The sequence below is a fragment of the Falco biarmicus genome, chromosome 7 (assembly GCF_023638135.1).
Source record: "Falco biarmicus isolate bFalBia1 chromosome 7, bFalBia1.pri, whole genome shotgun sequence".
NCBI lineage: Eukaryota > Metazoa > Chordata > Aves > Falconiformes > Falconidae > Falco > Falco biarmicus.
This window is the reverse complement of record NC_079294.1, coordinates 9,986,497-10,006,235: the sequence shown is the minus strand read 5'-3', so window position 1 is coordinate 10,006,235 and position 19,739 is coordinate 9,986,497. Positions and strand designations below refer to the sequence as shown.

The window sequence follows — 19,739 nt, the reverse complement described above, 5'->3', positions numbered from 1 at the left end:
CTAGCATTATTACGAGTGCAGTTTTGCTAAGATACTATGTGTCTCTAATAGCTGCTATGCAGAGAATGTTTTGAGTTTATATTGCTCCCTAGCTGAACGTAAAGGTAGCGCTGCTGTCGGTAAAGCTGTTGTAATCTTGGAGGTTCTTGCAGAAGCTCCACCAGGTACCTGCGCATCAGGGTCTGATGTGGTTTGGCTGCCCTCTCATCGGTATGCTCCACTGAGAGGTCGTCTTTACCACGGTGTGTGTATAGGTTAGCTGAACAGCCTGCAATTCTCTTAACTAAAAATATCGAAGTATTTTTATAAAATGCAAAAATCCAGAGCAAAAATTGAAGTGATTTATTGCCATACCCTACTTGAGATATATTAAGAGATTACGAATCTCTTCTAGCATGACGGAAATGTAATCCTACTTTCAGAACAACACTTTGTTTAGCAAGAAAGGTGCTAGTGAGTTTCAGTTACTTAGTTTGATGCTTCTACTTTCATCACCATTTCAGCAATTTCTGTTTAGGGACCAATATTAGACTTGGATTTATACTGTACCCATGCATGCTGCCACCTCAGTGTTTGTTAAAGGGATGTGGCATAATAGCGTATATTAATGTAAAGTCAAGCCTCTGTTCCTCCTTTCTTAAGGTCTTCCTTTACACTTTAACATATTGGAAATGTCTTTTTCAAGCATCATCAAGTATTATTATGGAAATTAGCAACCAGTTTTAGTGAATACCCCTTAAAATGTATGTGTTAAAACTTCACGCTTCCTTCAGATATAGCCATTCAAGCTTGACCGGCTTAAGACCACAGACTTGGAGCACGGAAGAAATCTTTCCTTCCCCCTTCAATATGACAAGGCAGCGTGACAATATGATTACATCACTGCTCTTTTCCAGGGGATACAGGAGAAGGAACAGCCTTTGTGTGCCCTGCAGTTAAACCTGTGTAGAAGCTGGTACACTGACACCAGCCTTCCTCAAACCCTCCCAGGGTCCTTGGCAGTGCGGAGGGGAGGGCGGCTCCAGCCAGCGCGCTCCGCTGGGTATTGGGCTCTGCGGGAGCGTAACAGCGCAGCCTGCAACCCAGCGCCATCGGTTCTTGCATCTAGTACTTGGTTATGATTAAAAATGAGATATCTCCGTTTTATCTCTCTATCTAATACAGGTGCTGCATTTCTGATTTGATGATGAGGTTTTGCTGTTACAGTGTAAGGAGAAATGGATTGAGGTGACTCAGATGGAGAGACACAGCTTCTGTTTAAGTGAGGAAAAGATGATTGATAAAGAAATTGGACAATGCAGAAACATGATAGCCATTTAAAAATCTTTTAATCTCATTAATTACTACTGTAATTCTCAGTGGTAAGTTTTTTTCCAGGTGGTAAGGGTTTGTATTTTTGAGGTCATTCTTACTGTCAGGTAAAGGAGGACCACTAATGTGTGAACTGCACTGTTCAAGATGCACCAGGCATTTGAGTGCAACATGCTGACAGCTAATAAATGATACGTAATCTTTCTTCCACCAAAGTCCATCTTTGATGTTACAGTATTAGTAGAATTAGGACAACAGCAATCCAAAGTGATGCATTATTTAATTAAAACTTTCTTCATAATTTTGGTTGTTTTCCAGACCAAATTAATGACCTATGGGTGTTTTTTTTTAATATAGAAAGTGTATTGCTTCTTCCTAATGGGAGGAGTGCGCAGAGCTGGTAATGAATGAATGGAGAGTTAACACCAGGGAAGGACTTCCCTCTGAGTCTTCTCCCAAGGTAGGTCAAATTCGTCTGTTTGGGCTTTTTTTAGAAATACCTTGTTTAAAAGCATTCTACCACATACATGTGTACACCAAGATTCAGCACACCCAAAGGGCATGCTCCCCTTTCTGTGCACTTCTGTGGCGTGAACACAAGGAGCTGACACTAGAGGATGCACCTCTTTCATATCTGCTTTTATCCAAAGATAATGCTTCAACCTTTTTAACTTTTGTTGCCCGTGAAAGAAAGGGAAATGGCTCACATGAGGAACACTTGTGAAGACTAAGGGAGGCTGCAGGGTTTGCTGGGTTGCACAAGACGTGCTTTAAACGTATTGGTTCTTTTTTTTTCCTTCACTAAATTCTCACATCTCACTTACCCCACAGCAACTCTTAGGCGTCAGCCTAAACCATAAAGTTCCTGAGGCTTAACCTGGAGAATCTTGAATTAAAAAAATCCAGAGACGATCGATGGATTCTTCTGCTAGATTTTATGTTGCCATTTCCTTTCTGCTCTGTTCCTCGTGAGGTTCTCCTTCCTGTGCAGTACAGTCGTCCTTTCCATCCCGAGGCTTGGGCGCTCTGCAGAAATAGGGATTGTCTAATACTGGAAATGTTTTGCAGTGCTTGCTTGCTGCTTTGCTCCATGCATAAGAAATAGAGTGCAGTCACAGGAGTTAAGATAGAGAAGCCGTGATGCTTAATAAGAGGAGTGAAGCTGATTTAATTTTGCCTACAGTAGATGATACAAACTGGAATGCGTTCATGAACAAGGAAAATGTTTTTAGTCAAAGGCACAAGAGTTGTGTTGCATTGTTTTTATTACCTGAGAACATCAGATTCTTCTTCCAGCAAGTCAGTGGCATCTTTCCCTTTCTTTGTCACAAATTCTTCACTTAGCCCAACCTGCTGGAGGGTGTGTCTGTAGCGACGCTCTGCTCCTTGACGAGCATCATGCTATGAAAGTGAAACTTAAACAGTAAGCATGTAGTAAGCATACAGTTCCCCGTAAGTCATTTTAAAGTTCACAGGTGACGCTCCTAAAGAGAACAGGAGTAAAGCCCCTACCCAAAATTTCTCTCATCAATACAGTACAGTGCCACAACTGGACACTAGGATGATGTCTCACATCTCTCTAAGCCAGAGCTCACCTTTTTCTGCTTCTGCTCTTTTTATTCTTCCTTCTTCTGTTCCTCCTGCTTCTACAGCATTCCAGTCCTACCAGACTAGCATACTTGTGTCTGAGCCCTGATTCGGACACTCAAATTGAGAATACGTGCAACAAAGGGTTGTGAGAAATTCTGGAAGCATGTTTGCTTGTAACTTGTAAGCACTAATGACAGTGGAGTTCAATAAATGGAAAACACCTGTGAAATATCTTCCTGTCAGCTCACCTTCATGAAACTGAAAACCAAGCATCCTGGATCCTATATCCTCACTGCCTCCAAATAAACCTTGCCAATTAATGGAGTCTGAGATGACAGTTTTCCAGGGAGACTGGCCAGTTCCTAAAGGTTAAGGTGTTCTCTATGGAAGGACAGAAATCTTGGCTCAATACGAGTGAATGCTATCGATACTACCAGAACCCAGCAAACAGAAATGTTACCAACACTTATCATCGAAATGTGCCTCCGTTAACCACTCACCTGAACTGAAAGTCTGACCCAGGAGGGTACATTCTATTGAGAAACCTTAAATCAGCATGTTGTCAGTGTATCGTCACTCTGTCTCTAACCAGATTATCGTCCCTGAAGGAGACAGAACTGGAAGAGAAAACCCTGGGGAAAAGATGCTTTATAGAGAGTAAAGATCGTACCTACACCTCCAGTGCAACGCAGATTTGCAGCTGGCGGCGCGTGATGGATGAGATGTGCTGAACGCAACCCCAGAGAGCAGAACGTGCAGGGGATATAAGCGATACAGCTGTCATGAATGTTTTTCTAGTAACACTAGAGGTACAAAGAGTAAGTGCTCAACGGGAGAGGGCTTTAAGAAAAAAAAGTTTTAAAAATTCTAGACCGTAGGCTGTGGTATTTAGGTGCAGAATAGGTATTCATATAATTTCTGGTGTGACAAGGCCTTGAGTTTGATCAGACCAGATATTTTGATTGCAGTATATACTGGGGACTGGAAAGCTCTACAACCAAGAAAAAAAGACTTGAGTGTTTTTTCAAGTGGTGGGAAGGAATTTAAATTTTACTTGGGTGGCCCTTCCATGTGTTATTTTGAGTGTAGTCAAGACACTATACAACCATTTGCACCTTCTTATCTGTGAATTAACTTGAGACTACATTTCTTAATGCCTGCCTTACATGAAAGACAATGTATGGAGTCACCCAGAAACAACCTGGAACTTGAACAGTTACCTTGGTGACCTGCTCAAAGAGGTATGGTTTGTTCTTGACTCGCAGCTGCATTTCTTCCAGCTCCTTTCTGTATTCCTTTGTTCTGTCTCTCATAGTTTGCCTGAAATGGAAAAGTTGCCTAATACAGGTTCCCTCTGACTGTAGCTGATCAGGAATGAGGAATTCTCAGTAACTGCTTCGTCCTTTAAATAGCTCTGGTAATTCTCTTGATTCCAAATACTGGGAAAAAAATATCCTACACTGGCCACTTACGGACCCATTAGCAAAGCTTTACTACTGGACTGTAAGCAGAGAACCAGTGTTCACATTTTCAGAAAATGTGCTCTTGTGTGTGCCTTACCAAATCATACATTTCAGTTGGCTTGTTTGTACAAATTAGTTTCTACAAATGTTAATCTAAAGGAAACTGTTCTGTATGGAAGGAGTAGTGTGGAATTGTCGAGAAATCCAAATGAATGTGGAATGGGTATGAGAGCCAAAAAAGTTAGGCTAGTAATGTTCTTAGACCCAATTCCTCCTAAATGATTATCTGATGATTCCCAATTAGTAGAGCAAACAGATTGTTTCTGTGCAGAATAGGATACTGACCGGTTCTGTTTCAACTTCTCCTTGTGTGTTTCCTCCAGACTTTTATGCGGATCTAGGGCTTTTGCTCGGCTGTTCACTGACTTTCGGATAGCTTGACATTTCTTTTTCTGTTTCTCCAGCCAATAAATTCCTTCCTTGTCCCCTTCCTTTTTGTTATCTTGGGAGTATCTATTTAGAAAAAAGTTACTAATGAGCTCACTTAAGACTGCCAGGCTACATGCTAGCAGGGAATTTTACTTTTGTAGTCCTTTAAGGAGAAAAGCAAAATTTCAGACATATGACTGTGCAGCTCCCAAATCAAGTGAGAGTCAGGGCAAGAACTAGCAAAGAAAGAAGACAGAGAAACATTTAGGAAAAGTATTGCTGATGTAGTTAATGTGATGAGGGAAAACACTGACTTTTTTCCTCCATTTTGGTCATTAGTTGGTGTATGGTCTTTTAGATAAACTTTTCTACTTACCTAATAGCAGATTCCCTTTTTCTAGTTGCATCTGTGATATGCACTGGAAGGGTGTTGGAAGACAGAGAGGAAAGTCCGGAAAGAGAATGAATTTTTTGCACTGAAACCTTGGAAAGTTGCTGAGAATCCTGAAAAAAATGGAACTTCATTCAGCGTATTTGTTCACAGTACAGAATCTCCTCTGTCTACCCAAGACCACAGCTGGGGTATGAGGGCAATGCACTCATTCTTCTCTCTTCCATCAATAGGGATTTACATGGGGAGGAGCTGAGGGATGAGGGGAAGGAGGTGTGACTGAGAGTATGGAAGGGTGGCTGAGCCTTAGCTGTCACAGCTCATCCTCTGTGTAGAAATTTGTTCTCTGCTTTGTCCTAGAATTCTGCAGTATTCCCAAGACAAGGGCAGAGGTCACAGGACATTAACCATCCATAAATAAAGGCTAGAAATTTAAGAAGTTGCTATCTTGATCGGAGAAAGCAGTACCACAGAAATATCCAGTCATCTCACCTTTAGTTTTTCATTAGCCTGCCTCTGCCTGCCACGGAGATTGGAGGTTCTTAGCTTGAATGGCTTATTACGAGTTGCCTCTTTGATTTCTTGTCTCCTTACTGCTTCCCTCTGAAATGCCCAGTAAAGTCCTTCAAAATCCGGTATTGTTGGATTAATCCTTGGCTTGAAGCTGAAACTTTTGTCCTGCAAGAAGCCAAGCCTTTCCTGCTTAGTTTTAGTGGCAGTTCGGGACTGAGGCTCCCTCTGACAGGTGCTAGTATCTATAGGAGCTATGGAGCTCTCAAGCAAATCCTTCGCTCTCATTTGAATGCGGATTTCTCTGTAGAGTTCAGCTTCTAATGAATCAAAAGCAAAGCAATGAGAAGAATATGAGTGACATAAAAGACTCTGAAATTGCCACTGCACAACTCTACAGTTTTGGTTTTTTTTTATGATGGGAGCTACACATGTATGAGAGACCAGCCATCCTCTGTTCTTTTTCCCCACTTTCCAGCCTCTCTGTCCTCTGCCTGCCAGGAAAAAAATATTCAAGGATACCAGAAAAAAATGGGTAGCCTCTTTCTTAGGCATTAATCTCCAAATATCTCTTTCGCTTACCAGAGTTAAGTTACTGAACAAGGCTTCTCTTCCTATTCCTGCTCTTAGGGGTACTAGATAACCTGTGGCCTTTGTCTGGCAGAAGTGTTGTGTTAATCAAGGTTCTACTTTTCATATGGGACATACAGGCGCATACGCCATTATGTTGACTGTGTGATCCAAATGGGCTGTTCACATACACCTGTAACGGGTGACATGCAATATCCAGCAGTGTTTGTCTATCTTGGAAAAGATTTTAAGTAAGGAGAACTTGGTGGATGGATCATGTCTTGTGACTTCTGTGACAAACTTTCCATAGAAAGAGCGTGCTTCAGGGTACAGCATCAAACTTGAGTCCTTTCCTGTGCAGCACTAAATATTTGTGAAAATACAGATGAATGGTTGGCTGTGGGCTGGCTTTTTGCTATTAGAAAAAAAGAAATCAATACTGCTGTTTGAAAAGTAAGACTTTTTCTGAGTCTATTTATAAGTTTGCATTGACTGAGGTATGAAATGTTCATCCCTCCTCCCTTCTCATATACTAGATAGAACACCGGCTTGTCCTTTGCTTTCTTTTACCTTTCTAATATATTTAGTTTAGCACACACAACAGAATGTTCTCTGATGAAAACTGAACCGGTGTATACTCAAGAAGAAATTAGTAGGAAACGGTAAAAAAAGAAAGGAGTAAGAAAACCAATGAGAATTATCGAAGACTGGTTTAGTTCCATATTCAAGCATGAAGTCTGTATTGCTTACTTCACACTTCAAGCTGTGGGGGCTTAAGCCATCTGAAAGAAATTGAGCATCAGGAAAATTTCCTTGGCTGTCCATCTGGCTAGAACAGTCCTAGCACCTACCTCCCCTGTTTTAGCACTTAATAAGGTGGAGAATCAGTGGGAAGGTAACTGAAAACATCAGAAAATGGCAGGAGAGACTGGACAACTGCACTGTCACTTAGAACTGAATCAATTGCCTGATTTGGGCTCAGGAAATATTTTTCTCCTAGAGGTTCTGTGCAGCACAGATTACTTGGGTGGGAGTAAAATTATCAGTTCCAAGATACTGCACCGACCTTGGATGCTTTTGAAACTATGTCTGTCTTCACATTTGTGCCACAAATCATCCAAGTCCCTTCAGTGTAACCAAACACATGGAATCCACTGCAGGGAAGGATTCCCAAACTGTCATGACTTGCAGCAAAAGGGGTATGGAAATCTGTCTGAGGAGCTCAACGTACCCATGTGTGCTGGGGAGTGGTACAGAACTGCTGCTGCTGACACTGGTACAAGACTGCTAAGTTTAGGCCACTTTCCTGTAAGGGCATCTAGTTGAGATGTAATGAGCAGTGATATACAGGAGACCAGATACCACCAGGGCACATAGTGATACTGGCTTCATGCTCCAAGTAATGCCACGATCCTACCTCCCAGCATGGAGACAGTGAGGGACAGGCAGGGAGTTTTTTTTACAGGAAAAACCTGGCATTTACCTTTGAGTTTATCTCCAAGAAGTGGGCCGTAGGTAGATTTAGGAACTTTTTTACTGGCTTGCTTCTGTTTGGAACTCTCATTTGAGGTTGCTGCCGCCAAGAACTTTTGTCTGATAGCTTCTTTCTTTTTCTCCTCCTTCTCCAGGAAACTGAAGGGCCTCTGGGTAGAAAGTAGCAGCTCCTTTCTTTTCTGTGTTGCCGTTTGCCTGCGAATCTCATTCTGCTCCATTATTTCCTGATAAAGGGGCAGAAATACATGGGCAGGTACAGGCTGTGCCCGGAATTGTTTCTGACATTCAGCTTCATCCTGGCTTTGCATTTTGTCTCTCTGTTTGTCTAGTTCAAGAAACATGTATGACTTCATCAGCTGGGACTTTTTGCGAGCTTCCCGCAGTGTCATTTTGAAAGGCTGAGGGATGGTGATGGAAGGAATCCAGGGAGATGAAGCGCTTTTTGGCCTTAAGCGGGATTTCGGAAACAAGTGAGGCTTTTGCTGATCCCAGGTACTGTCCGAGGTGAGGTCAATCAAAGAACTAGACTGCCTTTTGTTTCCAGATGTACAACTAAGACAAAGACATTATGAAGAGGAAATAAGTGCAATCATTAAAAAACAAGTTAAAAGAAGGGACGCACTACTGATTAAGAGGAAGACACCACAGACTGAGCTGGTCATTAAAAGACAGGCCTAGGGCTTATCATTCATCGTTCTCATGCTCTTTATGTTGCTTTGCTATCAAAGTTCATGAGCAGAGCTTTGCTTGTTTTCCATTTTCCATGCATAAAATGGTGGTTATGCCTGCTTAGCTTTGTAATGCAATTTATTATGCTGCTAGCACTCGTATTACCAGAAAGGCCACAAGTAAACCAGAAAGTTCCAACTTTAAGGATATATGGCTGATAGCTGCTCAGGAGAGGCAATAAATTAGTTACACAGATGCAGAAATCCTAACAGTACTGAACACCAGCATTCCTAAGATGCTGATGGAAGGGCCATTGCAAGGAACTGCTTTAGTGCAACTCTTAAAGAGATTCAGCTGGAAACTTTGTAGCTGATGACAAGACCATGTAATTAATGATAAGAAAAAAACCCCAAGACTATTGTGGGTCTTATTGAAATAGCAAAATTCTCATAAGATGTTTGTGGGTGATTGTGAAACTGAGTAAAACTGACTAGATATTTGGGGTAGGAGTAAATGCAGGTAAAAAGGAAGGATCAGGGTGGACTGAGAACAGGAAAAGGGGAGCAAACGGAAGGTGCCAGTCATGCATAAACAGGCTCCTTCCTGGTCAATGCACTTGCCAGGGGATTGTCGCAGACTGTTTTTCTTCATAAACTATTTGGTTTGTAACATGTGTGTGTATATATATATATCTCTGTGTGTATGTACACATGTAATGTGTATGTGATCTGCTAGTGAACTTCAAGCTGGGCTAACCGCAAGACATCTGAGAGCTAGACGTTGGAGAGACCCCAGCTCTGAAGACTGGATGCTGAATAGAATTGCGTGTGATCTGCTAGCAAATTGTAAACACGATTAGTTGATGAGCAGGAATGGGATTTGTGCAGTTCCTGTGAATGCTGTTTAGGTGGGCACCTGTTGGCCCCATCCTTCCATTAGTGAATAACATTTGTGGCCAGTTTTTCGGTACTATATACATGTATCTTAGGACTTCCGTGCTCAGCAGCAGCAGGAATCCCCCATGCCATTCTACCATCCTTACCAGGCACCATCCTACCTGAGAGCCTCCCGCAGCTTGTCACGCAGGACTGCCACCTCCCGCCTGAAACCCTCCAGCTCCTCATCCTCTTCCGATACCCCGAGGGCATCCCAGAATTTTCCCTGGCACGGTAAGCCCGGTTCTAACGGAGACTGGCGGCCTCCCATGCTCCCAGGCAGGAGATGCAGGAGTTGAGGCCGCTACAGCCTGAGGAGATGCCGTGTCACCTGGAAGGAAATAAAAAATAACACGAAAAGCGCTAGTTTCGGAGGTGAGACCTCAAATTCTGTGCCCGCCTCGGCGATGGCGGCTTTACCTCAGCCCCGGCGGCTGAGGTAAAACGGCGATCACCGAGACTAGGCCGTTCCCCTCACCTGCAGGCCGCCACCTCTGCCTCTCTTAACGGCACAACTCCCGACCTCCGCCAATCAGCGAAGCCCGCTGCACTCTAGTCCCGCCTTCTTAGCCTGAAACAGCCAATCAGTCTCCAAGGCGGGCCGCACCTGCCGCTCGCTCATTTGCGCTCGGGAAGAGCGGTTTGGCGTAGCGCGCCGTCAGGCAGGCTACGTTGCTATGGTTTCCCGGCGCGACTTCCGTTCGGAGGTGGGGGCCTGTCGTTATTTCCGCTGTCATGGCGGCGGTGTGCGGACGGGGGTTGCTGGCTCCGCTGGGTGGGCGGCTGTGGGCTGGGCCGCGGGTTCCGCTCCGTTCTGTCGCCGCCACCGCCGCGCCGCTCTACGATGTGGTGGTGTCGGGTGGGGGTATGGTGGGGAGCGCCATGGCCGCCGTTCTAGGTAAGGCTGTGACCTTCTCGCCCGCTCCGGCCGGCGTCGCGGGTGCCCCCTGCCCGGCCTGGCCCGGCCCGCCTCCTGTCCCTCCTGCCCCCGCCGCGGTGATGCGACATCGCGGCGGTCCTCGGGCCTCCCGAGGCCTCGTTCTGTGAGTTCAGCGGGTCACGGGTTTTGTGTCCTGCTGCCTCACCCGGTTCCACGAAAAACTTACGGAGCTTTCCCAATACTGTTCAATATGTGGAGTATCGGGTACTTGTATAAGTCGACCGTAATTATTAATATGTCTTGGTGACAGCGTGAGATAAGTCTGTAGTTATTTAGAATCTTAATGTTCAAGATCCTGCTGTGGAATCACCTTATTCCTGCATCCCCTTATGACAGCACTCTAAAGTTGACTTAAAGCTGTTTGGTTAGCTGATTGCTATGATAAGCCTTGTATTTATAGACAGATATATGTTAGCATAGCCATTACTTTGAATTCTGTGGACTGCTTATGGTGTTTCTGTTAAACACGGCCACCCTTAACTCACTGATGTGTAATTTCAGCCATAGCTGAGAATGCTTTTCTGATCCGAAGTTTATTCTCTGACCCTGTGTTTTAAACATGTGAATACTAAATTAAAATGGGTTTGTGCTTGGTTTGTACCACTAGAAATCCTGAGAGTAGTGGCTGCTGCCTTATTTGTAGTGTAGATTCAGAAGGGTGTAGTAGTGACGGAAGCGTTAAGAAAAGAGTGTGAAGAAGACCAAAGGTCCTAAGTAATAAATGCTTTGCAAGTATAAGGTTTACCTTGCAAACTTGTTGTTCTGCTTGTTTTGTTAAACAAGACCACAGCTGAACTGAGACAGCCTAAGGATCCCCTCCAGCAGTGGTATCTGAGGCTAACATGCAGCTTTGGGACCTTTCAAGAGATAAGGTTACGTTATGCATAATCTAGAAAATACATTCAGGATACTGCTGCTACTAGGGTGCTGTAGTAGTAAACTCTAGATGTTATAATGACACCATTTCTGCTCTCCATACCTTCTGCAACCATAGCAGTCATATGCAACAGGCCTGCCTAATTCAAGTTGTAGTGTGATTTACTCTTTACTTGAGTCCTCTCTTCATTCTTTCTTTTTTCCAGTTCAGTTTAAGTGATAGTTAAAAGTCTGAACTAACTGTGCTATTCCACTGCTGGAATATGAGGATAAAGAAAACATTATTGTAGTTGCTAAGTGTCATAGAAGTTTTATTTTGATCTCTTGCTCTAATAGCTGAATTTATGTTTAAACTCTGAAAAATTTGTTCTGTGCGTGGAGTAAACATTGCGGATTTTACTCCTTAATTACTTCAATAATGAACTTCCATAACAACAAGATAGGCACAAATTTGTACAAAAATGTAAATTTTGTACAACAAGAAAACATCTAATCCTTGCCTTAACTGCAAAAGGGTTGTCCATCTCAGTAACAGCATTGTGGTCATAAAGCTTTGTAATACAAAAGTTTACCTGCCTGGTCAAAACCTGTATTGTAAATGTGTTGCTTATTAAGTTTTGCACGTACTCTATCGTATTGCAGAAATGCAGAGCCATTACTGATAGAGAAATAAGAAACGAGATTTTTGGCAGGAGCATTGTAACAAAGCGTGTATTTGCTTGTTTTAGGGCATGATATCCACTTCCGTGATAAGAAGATTGCTCTGCTGGAGGCTGGTCCTAGGAAAGATTATGATCACATGCCAGACAGTTACAGCAACAGGGTCAGCTCCATTTCCCCAGGATCAGCAACCCTGCTAAGCAGTATGATTTCTGTTGTTTGCATTTTTAACAGTGTATTTGAACTGGTTTTATTTTGTTTAAACAAAACCCCTTTGAGCATGGGCTGCCTTCGTCCTAAACTCAACAGAATTATTTGCATTTGTCTCTTAGTGTTCTGTGTGCTGAATTGTGATTAAATCAGCCTTGTCTTAGTAACAGGGATCCATGTTCTGGTATCTTGGTCTGATTTGTTAGAGATAAATATTTGTGAAATTAGGCTAGTGAAAGGGTGTAAGGTGCTCTCTAAAGCGTCTGGAATCTTCTGTTCACAAAGGAAGCACGTACTTGATGCTCTGTGCTCTGGTAACTCGCTTCCAATTAATTTTCACTTTAAAGACAGATTTGATCCTTGATTCCTTATGGAGAAAGAAATGTTCTAAACAACGATGGCCGTGTGTTTCTGTGTCTGTTTTATTACTCGGTGGTAGGACAGTGCGAGTTGACTGTTATATCACAGTGTCCAGGGATTGTTTCGTTCCTGCTGGCTTATGTTAACAGTGCAGTGATGCGATGCTGGAGCTGTGAGAGTATCGAGGCAGACCTGGCCCAGAGTCTGGGCACTGATGGGCAGGGAGGGAGGAGGAGAGTGTGGAGCGAGCTTCGGTTTGTCTGGGTCCCAATGTCACGTGTGAACCTGCACCTCCATGCGATTGTGTCCTTTTCGTCTTTCAGGTTTTGGTGCCTGGGATCATGTCTGCAGCCTGAGACTCAAACCATTCCGGCGAATGCAGGTGCCTTCCTTACAGCTGCAAATATACTGTGTGTCTGTCACTTTGCATTCTCAGAAGTACTCACAGTAATGATCCAAAGGGTTTTCCTTTGGCAAAGGGCAGGTCCTGCTTATGATGATTTCTGTTAATTTCTTTGGGGTAGCAATCTACTCAGAAATACCTGTCCTCAGCGTCTTGACAATACAGGAATGAAAGGTTGATTCCTAATGGAAGCTGTAGATATTGAGGCAGGCGTGCTAGTCAGGAAATAAAGGTAAAGGTGTGTTTCGGTTTTGCCTGGGATAGAGTTAATTTTCTTCATAGTAGCTTGTACAGTGCTGTGTTTTGGATTTGTAGTTAAAACTGTTGATAACACAGGCATGTTTTAGCTATGGCTGAGCAGTGCTTACGCAGCGCCAGGCTGGCTCTGTTTCTCTCACTGCCCTGCCAGGACACGCACAAGAAGCTGGGAGGGGACTCGGCCAGGACAGCTGACCCCAGCTGACCTCAGGGATATCCCACACCATACAACATCATGCTCAGCAATAAAAACTGAGGGGGAGAAGGAGGAAGGGGAGGACGTTTGGAGTTAGGGCATTTGACTTCCCGAGTACCTGTTACACATGCTGGAGCCCTGCTGTCCTGCAGATGGCTGAACACCTGCCTGCTGACGGGAAGTGGTGAATGAATTCCTTGTTTTGCTCTGCTTGCACACGCAGCTTTTGCTTTACCTATTAACTGTCTTTATCTCAACCCACAAGTTTTCATGCTTTTACCCTTCCAATTCTCTTCCCCATCCCACTGCAGGGGAGTGTGCGAGCGGCTGTGTGGGGCTGAGCTGCCTGCTGGGTTTAACCCACAGGGTGGTGGGGCAGCTTTATATGTTAACTCTGTAACAGGAAAGTAGGGATAAAAAACTTTGCAATTAGGTTTTGAGATGAAGCTAAATAATTGTATGAAAGGAATTGATTTACTGTAGTAGCTGGGAGTAAACAGTAATCCAGGACATTTCCTGTAGTTCTGCATTTCTAGATTGCCGTGTCCTTTTCCCATTAGGATGGATACATTCATAGTCCCTAAAAGGAACAGCACTTCTTTATTGTGTAGCTTCATGTAATGTATTTTTTCTTTGTAGGTGTGGGATGCTTGTTCAGAAGCCATGATCGTTTTTGAGAAAGATGACTTAGATGACATGGGTTACATAGTGGAGAATGATGTCATTATGTCTGCTCTCACAAAACAGTTAGATGCAGTAGCAGGTAGTGGACAACTTCTTTAATATTTTATTTCCTGCGGAGAGCTTTCAGTTACTTGCCTTCTGTTGTATGCACCACGTTATGAGAGGGAGAAATTAACCTAACAAGTAACTCTGAGACATAGGCAGCTTCTTGAATTGGGAGGGGAGGGAGAAATCTGTCTTCCAAAGGCTACACAGCAAGAAAGCAGTTGCATCTGTAGTTCTCCAGAACATAAGTCTCTCCAAAAACAGACTTAATGAGAAGATCTGTAGCTCTCTATCCAGAGCAGGCGTTGCAATGACAAAGGGTTGGCCAGATCTGTTATTTCAGAGCGCCTTGAGAATTGTAGCGTCAGCTCTTAAGGTTGCCATTAAGACACGTATGGCCTTTGCTGTTGTAGCAATGTTTCCTCTTTTCATGTCTGTATCATGCTGTGACCATGGTACTTTGTGTTCCCATCAGACCGGGTGGAGGTTTTCTACGGGAGCAGAGCAGTCGGGTATACCTGGCCCCTTTCCTCTCACAGATGTGATACAAGCCCTTGGGTCCAAATTGAGTTAGCTGATGGACGCAGACTTCAGACCAAACTACTGGTAACTAAACTTTTTATTTCTGTTGATCAGGCATCATCTCTCACCCAAGTCCTTTCCACTGGATTTGGTTCTGATTCCGTGTGTGCCGCTCCACCCACGTGGAGGGCTTGAGTGAGGTGAGTGGCTAACTCTGACAGAGATGCTGTGGGACATGGTGCATAGCCTTTTCTGTACCCAGTACGAGACAAAGTGGACAAGAGCAGAACGGGCCACTTCTTCTGGTTTTTGGGGATTTTTTTTAATTTTTCTTTTTTTTTTTATTCTGAATAAACACAAAATGTGTATGTGCAGGCTGAGGTTTGTAGGCTGGTGTATTGGCTTTCTTAGGAGTGGCTGAAGAGGTTGCTTTGTATCTCTTTGTTTTGCAGATTGGTGCGGATGGACATAACTCTCTAGTCCGGCAGAAAGCTGAAATTAAGAACATTGAGCATCAGTATGACCAGTCAGCTGTGGTGGCAACTCTTCATTTGTCTGAGGTGAAATGCTGCTAATGACTCTTCCATAAGCAGCAGAACAGCTTAAGCGAGTGATTCAGGTTGCTAGTTCCTAACTGTCTGCTTGGTTCTTTCCACTGTAGGCCACAGACAATAATGTAGCGTGGCAGAGGTTCCTTCCCACAGGGCCAATTGCGCTTCTTCCGGTAAGATGACTTGTGGTCTTTGTATTTTTTTTTAAGGTCTGTTTTGTTTGTTTGGGTTTCTTTACTTTTTTAGTCTGTTCTTTTCTAGTAATTTTGTCTATGCCTGCCTTTGTTGGTTCTGTCTCTTTCAGAATTTGTCCAGCTGCCCTTTACTTTTCAGTTCCTGCATTTTCTCCCCCTCCTGCCCTCTCACTTTATCCTTGGTATTTTGCTCTTGTAGCAAGTTGAGCTGGAGGAGTGATGTGCAGAGGGACTAGTGTGGGGCAGGGCAGCAGGGAAATCTGCACTTATGGTTTATTTTTCCTTCTTTTTCTCTTGATACTTACCCTTGATGTTCTCTTAAAACTAGCTGTCTGACACTGCCAGCTCTCTGGTCTGGTCTACATGTCATGAACATGCATCTGAACTTCTTGCTATGGACGAGGAAAGTTTTGTGGATAGCATCAACTCTGCCTTTGTGAGTATCAGCCTCGTGGCGGGTATGAGGCTTTGTTGTAATCACGAGAAATATAATGGAACCCTACAGCTTAAAGGGTAGTCATGGGAGAGGTGGATTCTCAAGTTCCTTTCTCTGGTGAGGATGGTACTAAAAAGGCACTTTGCAAAGAAAGGATGACCCTTTGGGACTGAATTAGGTTAGTTCTGAAAGTCACAGAAGTTGAACTAGATTTCCAAAAAGTGGGAAGGGTAGACTCATCCTAGTTGGAAAATGTCTTAAAACAATGAAGATAATTTCTTCTACTGTAAAATGTTGTCCAAGAAGTTAAAATTCAGAATTTGGAGCTCTTTCATATTTCTTTTCAACTGGATTCTTTTATATGTCTAGTTAGGGTTAACATCTTAAAGCTTTGTTTGTTTTTTCAGTGGAGCAACGTAAACCACTCGGACTTCATCGACACTGCTGGGGCCATGTTTCGATCTGCTATTTTACTCCTGACGCCCGCAGGGACTGCAGTCCGTCAGCTGCCCCCAAGTGTTGCTAAAGCAGATCCAGAGAGTCGAGCCATGTTCCCTCTTGGAATGGGGCATGCGACCGAGTATGTCCAGCACCGCGTGGCTCTTATCGGGTAAGGTCCCTAATAGTAGCCCGTGGGTGGCGTGTGGTCAGAAGTGATGAGAGTATAGCAACTCCCAGTCAACGAACTGGATGGTTAGAAATAATTTATAGTTTCAGTGTGACTTTATCCAGGCCCAGTTTGTACTGTGTGCTCTTGTGCCAACAGTTGTTTTCTGTGAGTAGCGCCCTGTCCGTTGTGTGTGCTTTTTACATAAACTGTGGGATAATTATTTCCCTTTTCTGGTTTGTGTAGTTCAGTGAAACAATCCAGTATTATCTCATGCTGGACCTGTTCTTCTCCAAACACTGTAGCAGCTGTTCTGTGTACCAGTTTGAATTTTAAACTCACTTTTCTTGAATGCAAATGACAAAACTTACAAATTATTCCAAATGGGATGTCATAGGCTTTTGTATGGTGGCCTATAGAAAAAGGAAAATATCTTTTATATTCTAAGGTTGCACGTACTTTTTTCTCCACCACAGCTGCAATACACTGGCAGCTTATAGTAATTCTTGGATGCTGTATTACACTTCAGATACTCATCTTTCCAACCTGTGAGCCACTCCGTGCTCAGGAGCACTCTGTGCTTGATAGCTTGTTGAAGTGCATGATCTTACATTTCATACCCAAACTTCATTCCTTTTCTCTGACTTTGACTCACTTATCAGTATGTCTGGCTTTGTCCTTTACAGATAAGTCTGCTCATAAAAGAACCTGATTTTGTTTCTTTTCAATAATATCCCTCTTCTCCTTTGTATTCATGATGTCTGTCTCCTTTGTGTTTGTGATGACAGACTTCCTGTTGTGCTGAGGTCACTTACAAAAACATTAAGGCCTGTTCCACATGTGAGCTGAGAGAGGACTTTTGATTCTTTGGTTAGTCACCTCTTTATAATTTTTCTTTTCAGAACTGCTTTTTGTTGCCTCCCCTTTATCTTGCTTCCTACAACTGGAGAGGCAGTCAGGTCATTCAGCATAGATACAGGGAGGTACTGGATAAAATGTATATGCTGCTGTACGGTGGTGTTTATTGCAAGGAACTGAGGAGTGCCATATCGGGGTTTGTCACCCATTACGACTTTCTTCAAGAAGAGATATAAATTTCTGTCTTATCTTGCTCCAGGGATGCAGCACACAGAGTCCACCCACTTGCAGGACAAGGTGTAAACCTGGGCTTTGGCGATATTGAATGTTTAGCGCGTCACCTCAGTGCAGCAGCCTTCAATGGGAGTGACCTGGGTAAGGATCCAAGGTGATGAAGTGGCAGTAAGATGAGTCTTACAGGCCACTGCTGCTATCAGGACATGCATTACCTCTGTCGCAGGTTAAGTGTGCTGCTGTCTTGTGTTTGAAATAAGCATCTCTGATTGGCTGTGGAGCAGTGAAAGATTCTTGGATGCTGTTTCCATCCCACAAATCTCAAAGCTGCTTTAAAAAAAAAAAAAAAAGTTCTGCAGGATGGCAGTTAGAGGTGGTGAGATGAAGAGCACTAGCTGATGGATGGAGGCCTTTATTAATTAAGATAGACCATTGCTCTGTTCTCTTTCTCTGTTTTCAATTGTCAGTGAAGACTGCTATATAAATAAAATGCACAATTGTGGCATGTCAGCTTTAATAGGAACATTCTGTTCTCTTCCAGGCTCCTTAAGACATCTCTTAAAGTTTGAGACAGAACGTCAGAGGCACAATGTCTCCTTGATAGCTGCTATTGATGTGCTAAAGAGGCTTTACTCCACGAGACTGACTCCCTTGGTGTTGCTGAGGACATGGGGATTGCAAGCAACAAATGCCCTGCCTCTTGTCAAAGTAAGACTCTCACTTTAGTGAGGGCTGTAGGAAGAGTCCAAAGCTGTGAATTATTTTTTCTTTTAAATGAAAAATTTTTGGTCGGAAAATGCTACTTGTTCACTCTTGAGGTTTTGTGTCCTGAATGAGCCTGAGGAATTCCTAAATAACTGATGGCTCAGTAGTAACTTTTCGTGCTCTGCACCAGGGAGGATAAGGGATCAAAGTGTTTCTATCAGTAGTCAGGGGTTAGAAGTCTTTGGCTTTATTGTGCTGTGCAATGAAAATGCGGAACCTTGAACTGCATTCCAAAAACACACTATGAAAAACCAGCCCTATGTAGACACATCTTCACTAAGAATAAGGTGACATCAGGTGACTTGGCAGATGTGGTGTGCAGCCCAAATGAGTTACCTGTTTCTGTGCTGTTCTGCCTTGTGAAACTGTTCCCTTGTAGCAGCAGTGCAAGTCTCTGTAATGGCATTACCTGAGGCAGGCAGTTGTGAGGAGGTTCAGTCTTAAAAGACCCTCCATTTGCAGCCTGTCTTCCTGTCCGATGGTGTCTGTTGCACCATCTTGACCTAGTGGATGGATTTTCATGATTTTCCTTAAGCCACCTGCTCTCAAAGCTCCCAAGGACCCTCAAATCAGATTCCTCATTCCTGGATTTGAATGTTTTATTCCACAAATCAAGTCACCTTCTTCCTGTTTAACAGAGGTGGCCTGTTTCCTTTGTGTTATGCTCACAGTAAAGACACTACCCAAGCTGAAGAGCAGTAAGTTCTGAAGGCACAGTAGCTGCCACTGGCAAGGTGTCTGTATTAGTTTCCTTAAAAAGAGGACTATGCTGCCACTGCTTCACTGCTCCATTTTTTTTCTGTTTCTCTGTTTAAAGCAGAAAACCAAATGAAGACCTCTTTTCTGAGCACGCAACCTGTTGGTAACACCTCTGTTTCATGCTACAATGGGATGCTACAACTTCAGTTTTCTAGCATACAGGGATAGGTGCTCTGCATTTGGCTAGGAAGGCTGACAAAGAACTGTTGTTGATATATATATAAAAGGAAGGAGACTACAGCTGCTTTCTAGAATATGTGCTTATTACCAGTTTATGAATTACTTTTCTTTTTCTTCTCGTTTTAGGAGCAAATCATGGCTTTTGCCAGCAAGTGATTTGTTGTCAGTTTGGAGCAGCAGCGTGCCAGTGAATGTATTGCCCTTATAAGGACTGTGACTGACTTGGATCTTGGAGTTGTGTTATTTTAACAATAAAAACAGGGATGGAGTTGTGTCTTATATCATTCACTGGTTTATGAAAAAGTTCTGTCTCATCGGCTCTCCTCAAGAGGATTTACAGTCTCTTCCTGTAGTACGATGGTGTCTTCAGCCACAGAACTCTCTGTACGATGTGCTTTTAATTTGGGGCTCTTGAATTGCAGCTTGAGGTGAAAACCGCTGTCTGGCTTTTGGCAAACACGGTGCTGAATTTTGCCAGCTGCAACTTTTGCTGCTTAATTACTTTCAGTTTTCCCTGACATGATTTCTAGAGCGGTAATGTCACTCCTGGGTTCTTAGCACTTCCTGGACTCAGAAAGGAGGGGGAGATTTTAGCAGAGAGACAGCACGTGGTGGCAGGTATGTTTTAAAGCTGTAATC

The 19,739-nt window shown here is 43.4% G+C and overlaps 3 protein-coding genes across 6 annotated transcripts in view; 1 reads left to right on the top strand and 2 right to left on the bottom strand.

Annotated features, from left to right (window-relative positions):
• Positions 1 to 1,311: 1,311 nt before the first annotated feature.
• Positions 1,312 to 9,911, bottom strand: FAM161B (FAM161 centrosomal protein B). 2 transcript variants are annotated; one of them, XR_008823167.1, is made up of 9 exons: positions 9,841 to 9,911; positions 9,485 to 9,693; positions 7,748 to 8,310; positions 5,677 to 6,014; positions 5,170 to 5,297; positions 4,710 to 4,877; positions 4,122 to 4,221; positions 2,582 to 2,726; positions 1,312 to 2,337 (listed from the first exon to the last, which is right to left on the bottom strand). XR_008823167.1 is itself a non-coding variant. In XM_056347330.1 (9 exons), exons 2-9 carry the CDS (start codon positions 9,631 to 9,633, stop codon positions 2,247 to 2,249), a joined length of 1,668 nt encoding a protein of 555 aa, XP_056203305.1. In that variant the 5' UTR covers positions 9,634 to 9,693; positions 9,841 to 9,911; the 3' UTR covers positions 1,312 to 2,246. The 2 variants fall into 2 exon arrangements, 1 of the variants encoding a protein (XP_056203305.1); XM_056347330.1 differs by having other exon boundaries at positions 2,582 to 2,712.
• Positions 9,912 to 9,927: 16 nt separating this feature from the next.
• On the top strand, positions 9,928 to 19,384 carry COQ6 (coenzyme Q6, monooxygenase). 2 transcript variants are annotated; one of them, XM_056347332.1, is made up of 12 exons: positions 10,075 to 10,260; positions 11,907 to 12,041; positions 12,732 to 12,790; positions 13,905 to 14,028; positions 14,470 to 14,600; positions 14,969 to 15,076; positions 15,178 to 15,240; positions 15,590 to 15,697; positions 16,105 to 16,307; positions 17,422 to 17,537; positions 17,938 to 18,104; positions 19,227 to 19,384. In XM_056347332.1, exons 1-12 carry the CDS (start codon positions 10,098 to 10,100, stop codon positions 19,254 to 19,256), a joined length of 1,407 nt encoding a protein of 468 aa, XP_056203307.1. In that variant the 5' UTR covers positions 10,075 to 10,097; the 3' UTR covers positions 19,257 to 19,384. The 2 variants fall into 2 exon arrangements, with proteins under 2 accessions (XP_056203308.1, XP_056203307.1); XM_056347333.1 differs by lacking the exons at positions 11,907 to 12,041; positions 13,905 to 14,028 and having other exon boundaries at positions 9,928 to 10,260.
• The window catches only part of ENTPD5 (ectonucleoside triphosphate diphosphohydrolase 5 (inactive)), a 29,918-nt gene continuing 24,768 nt past the window's right edge, over positions 14,590 to 19,739 (bottom strand). The window contains exon 16 of one of the 2 annotated variants that reach the window (XR_008823168.1): positions 14,590 to 15,008. The gene's annotated coding sequence lies outside the window, so the exon portion shown is untranslated. Of the gene's footprint in view, positions 15,009 to 17,574; positions 17,724 to 19,739 lie in introns of those variants that run through there. The other variant, XR_008823169.1, reaches the window with a different exon arrangement.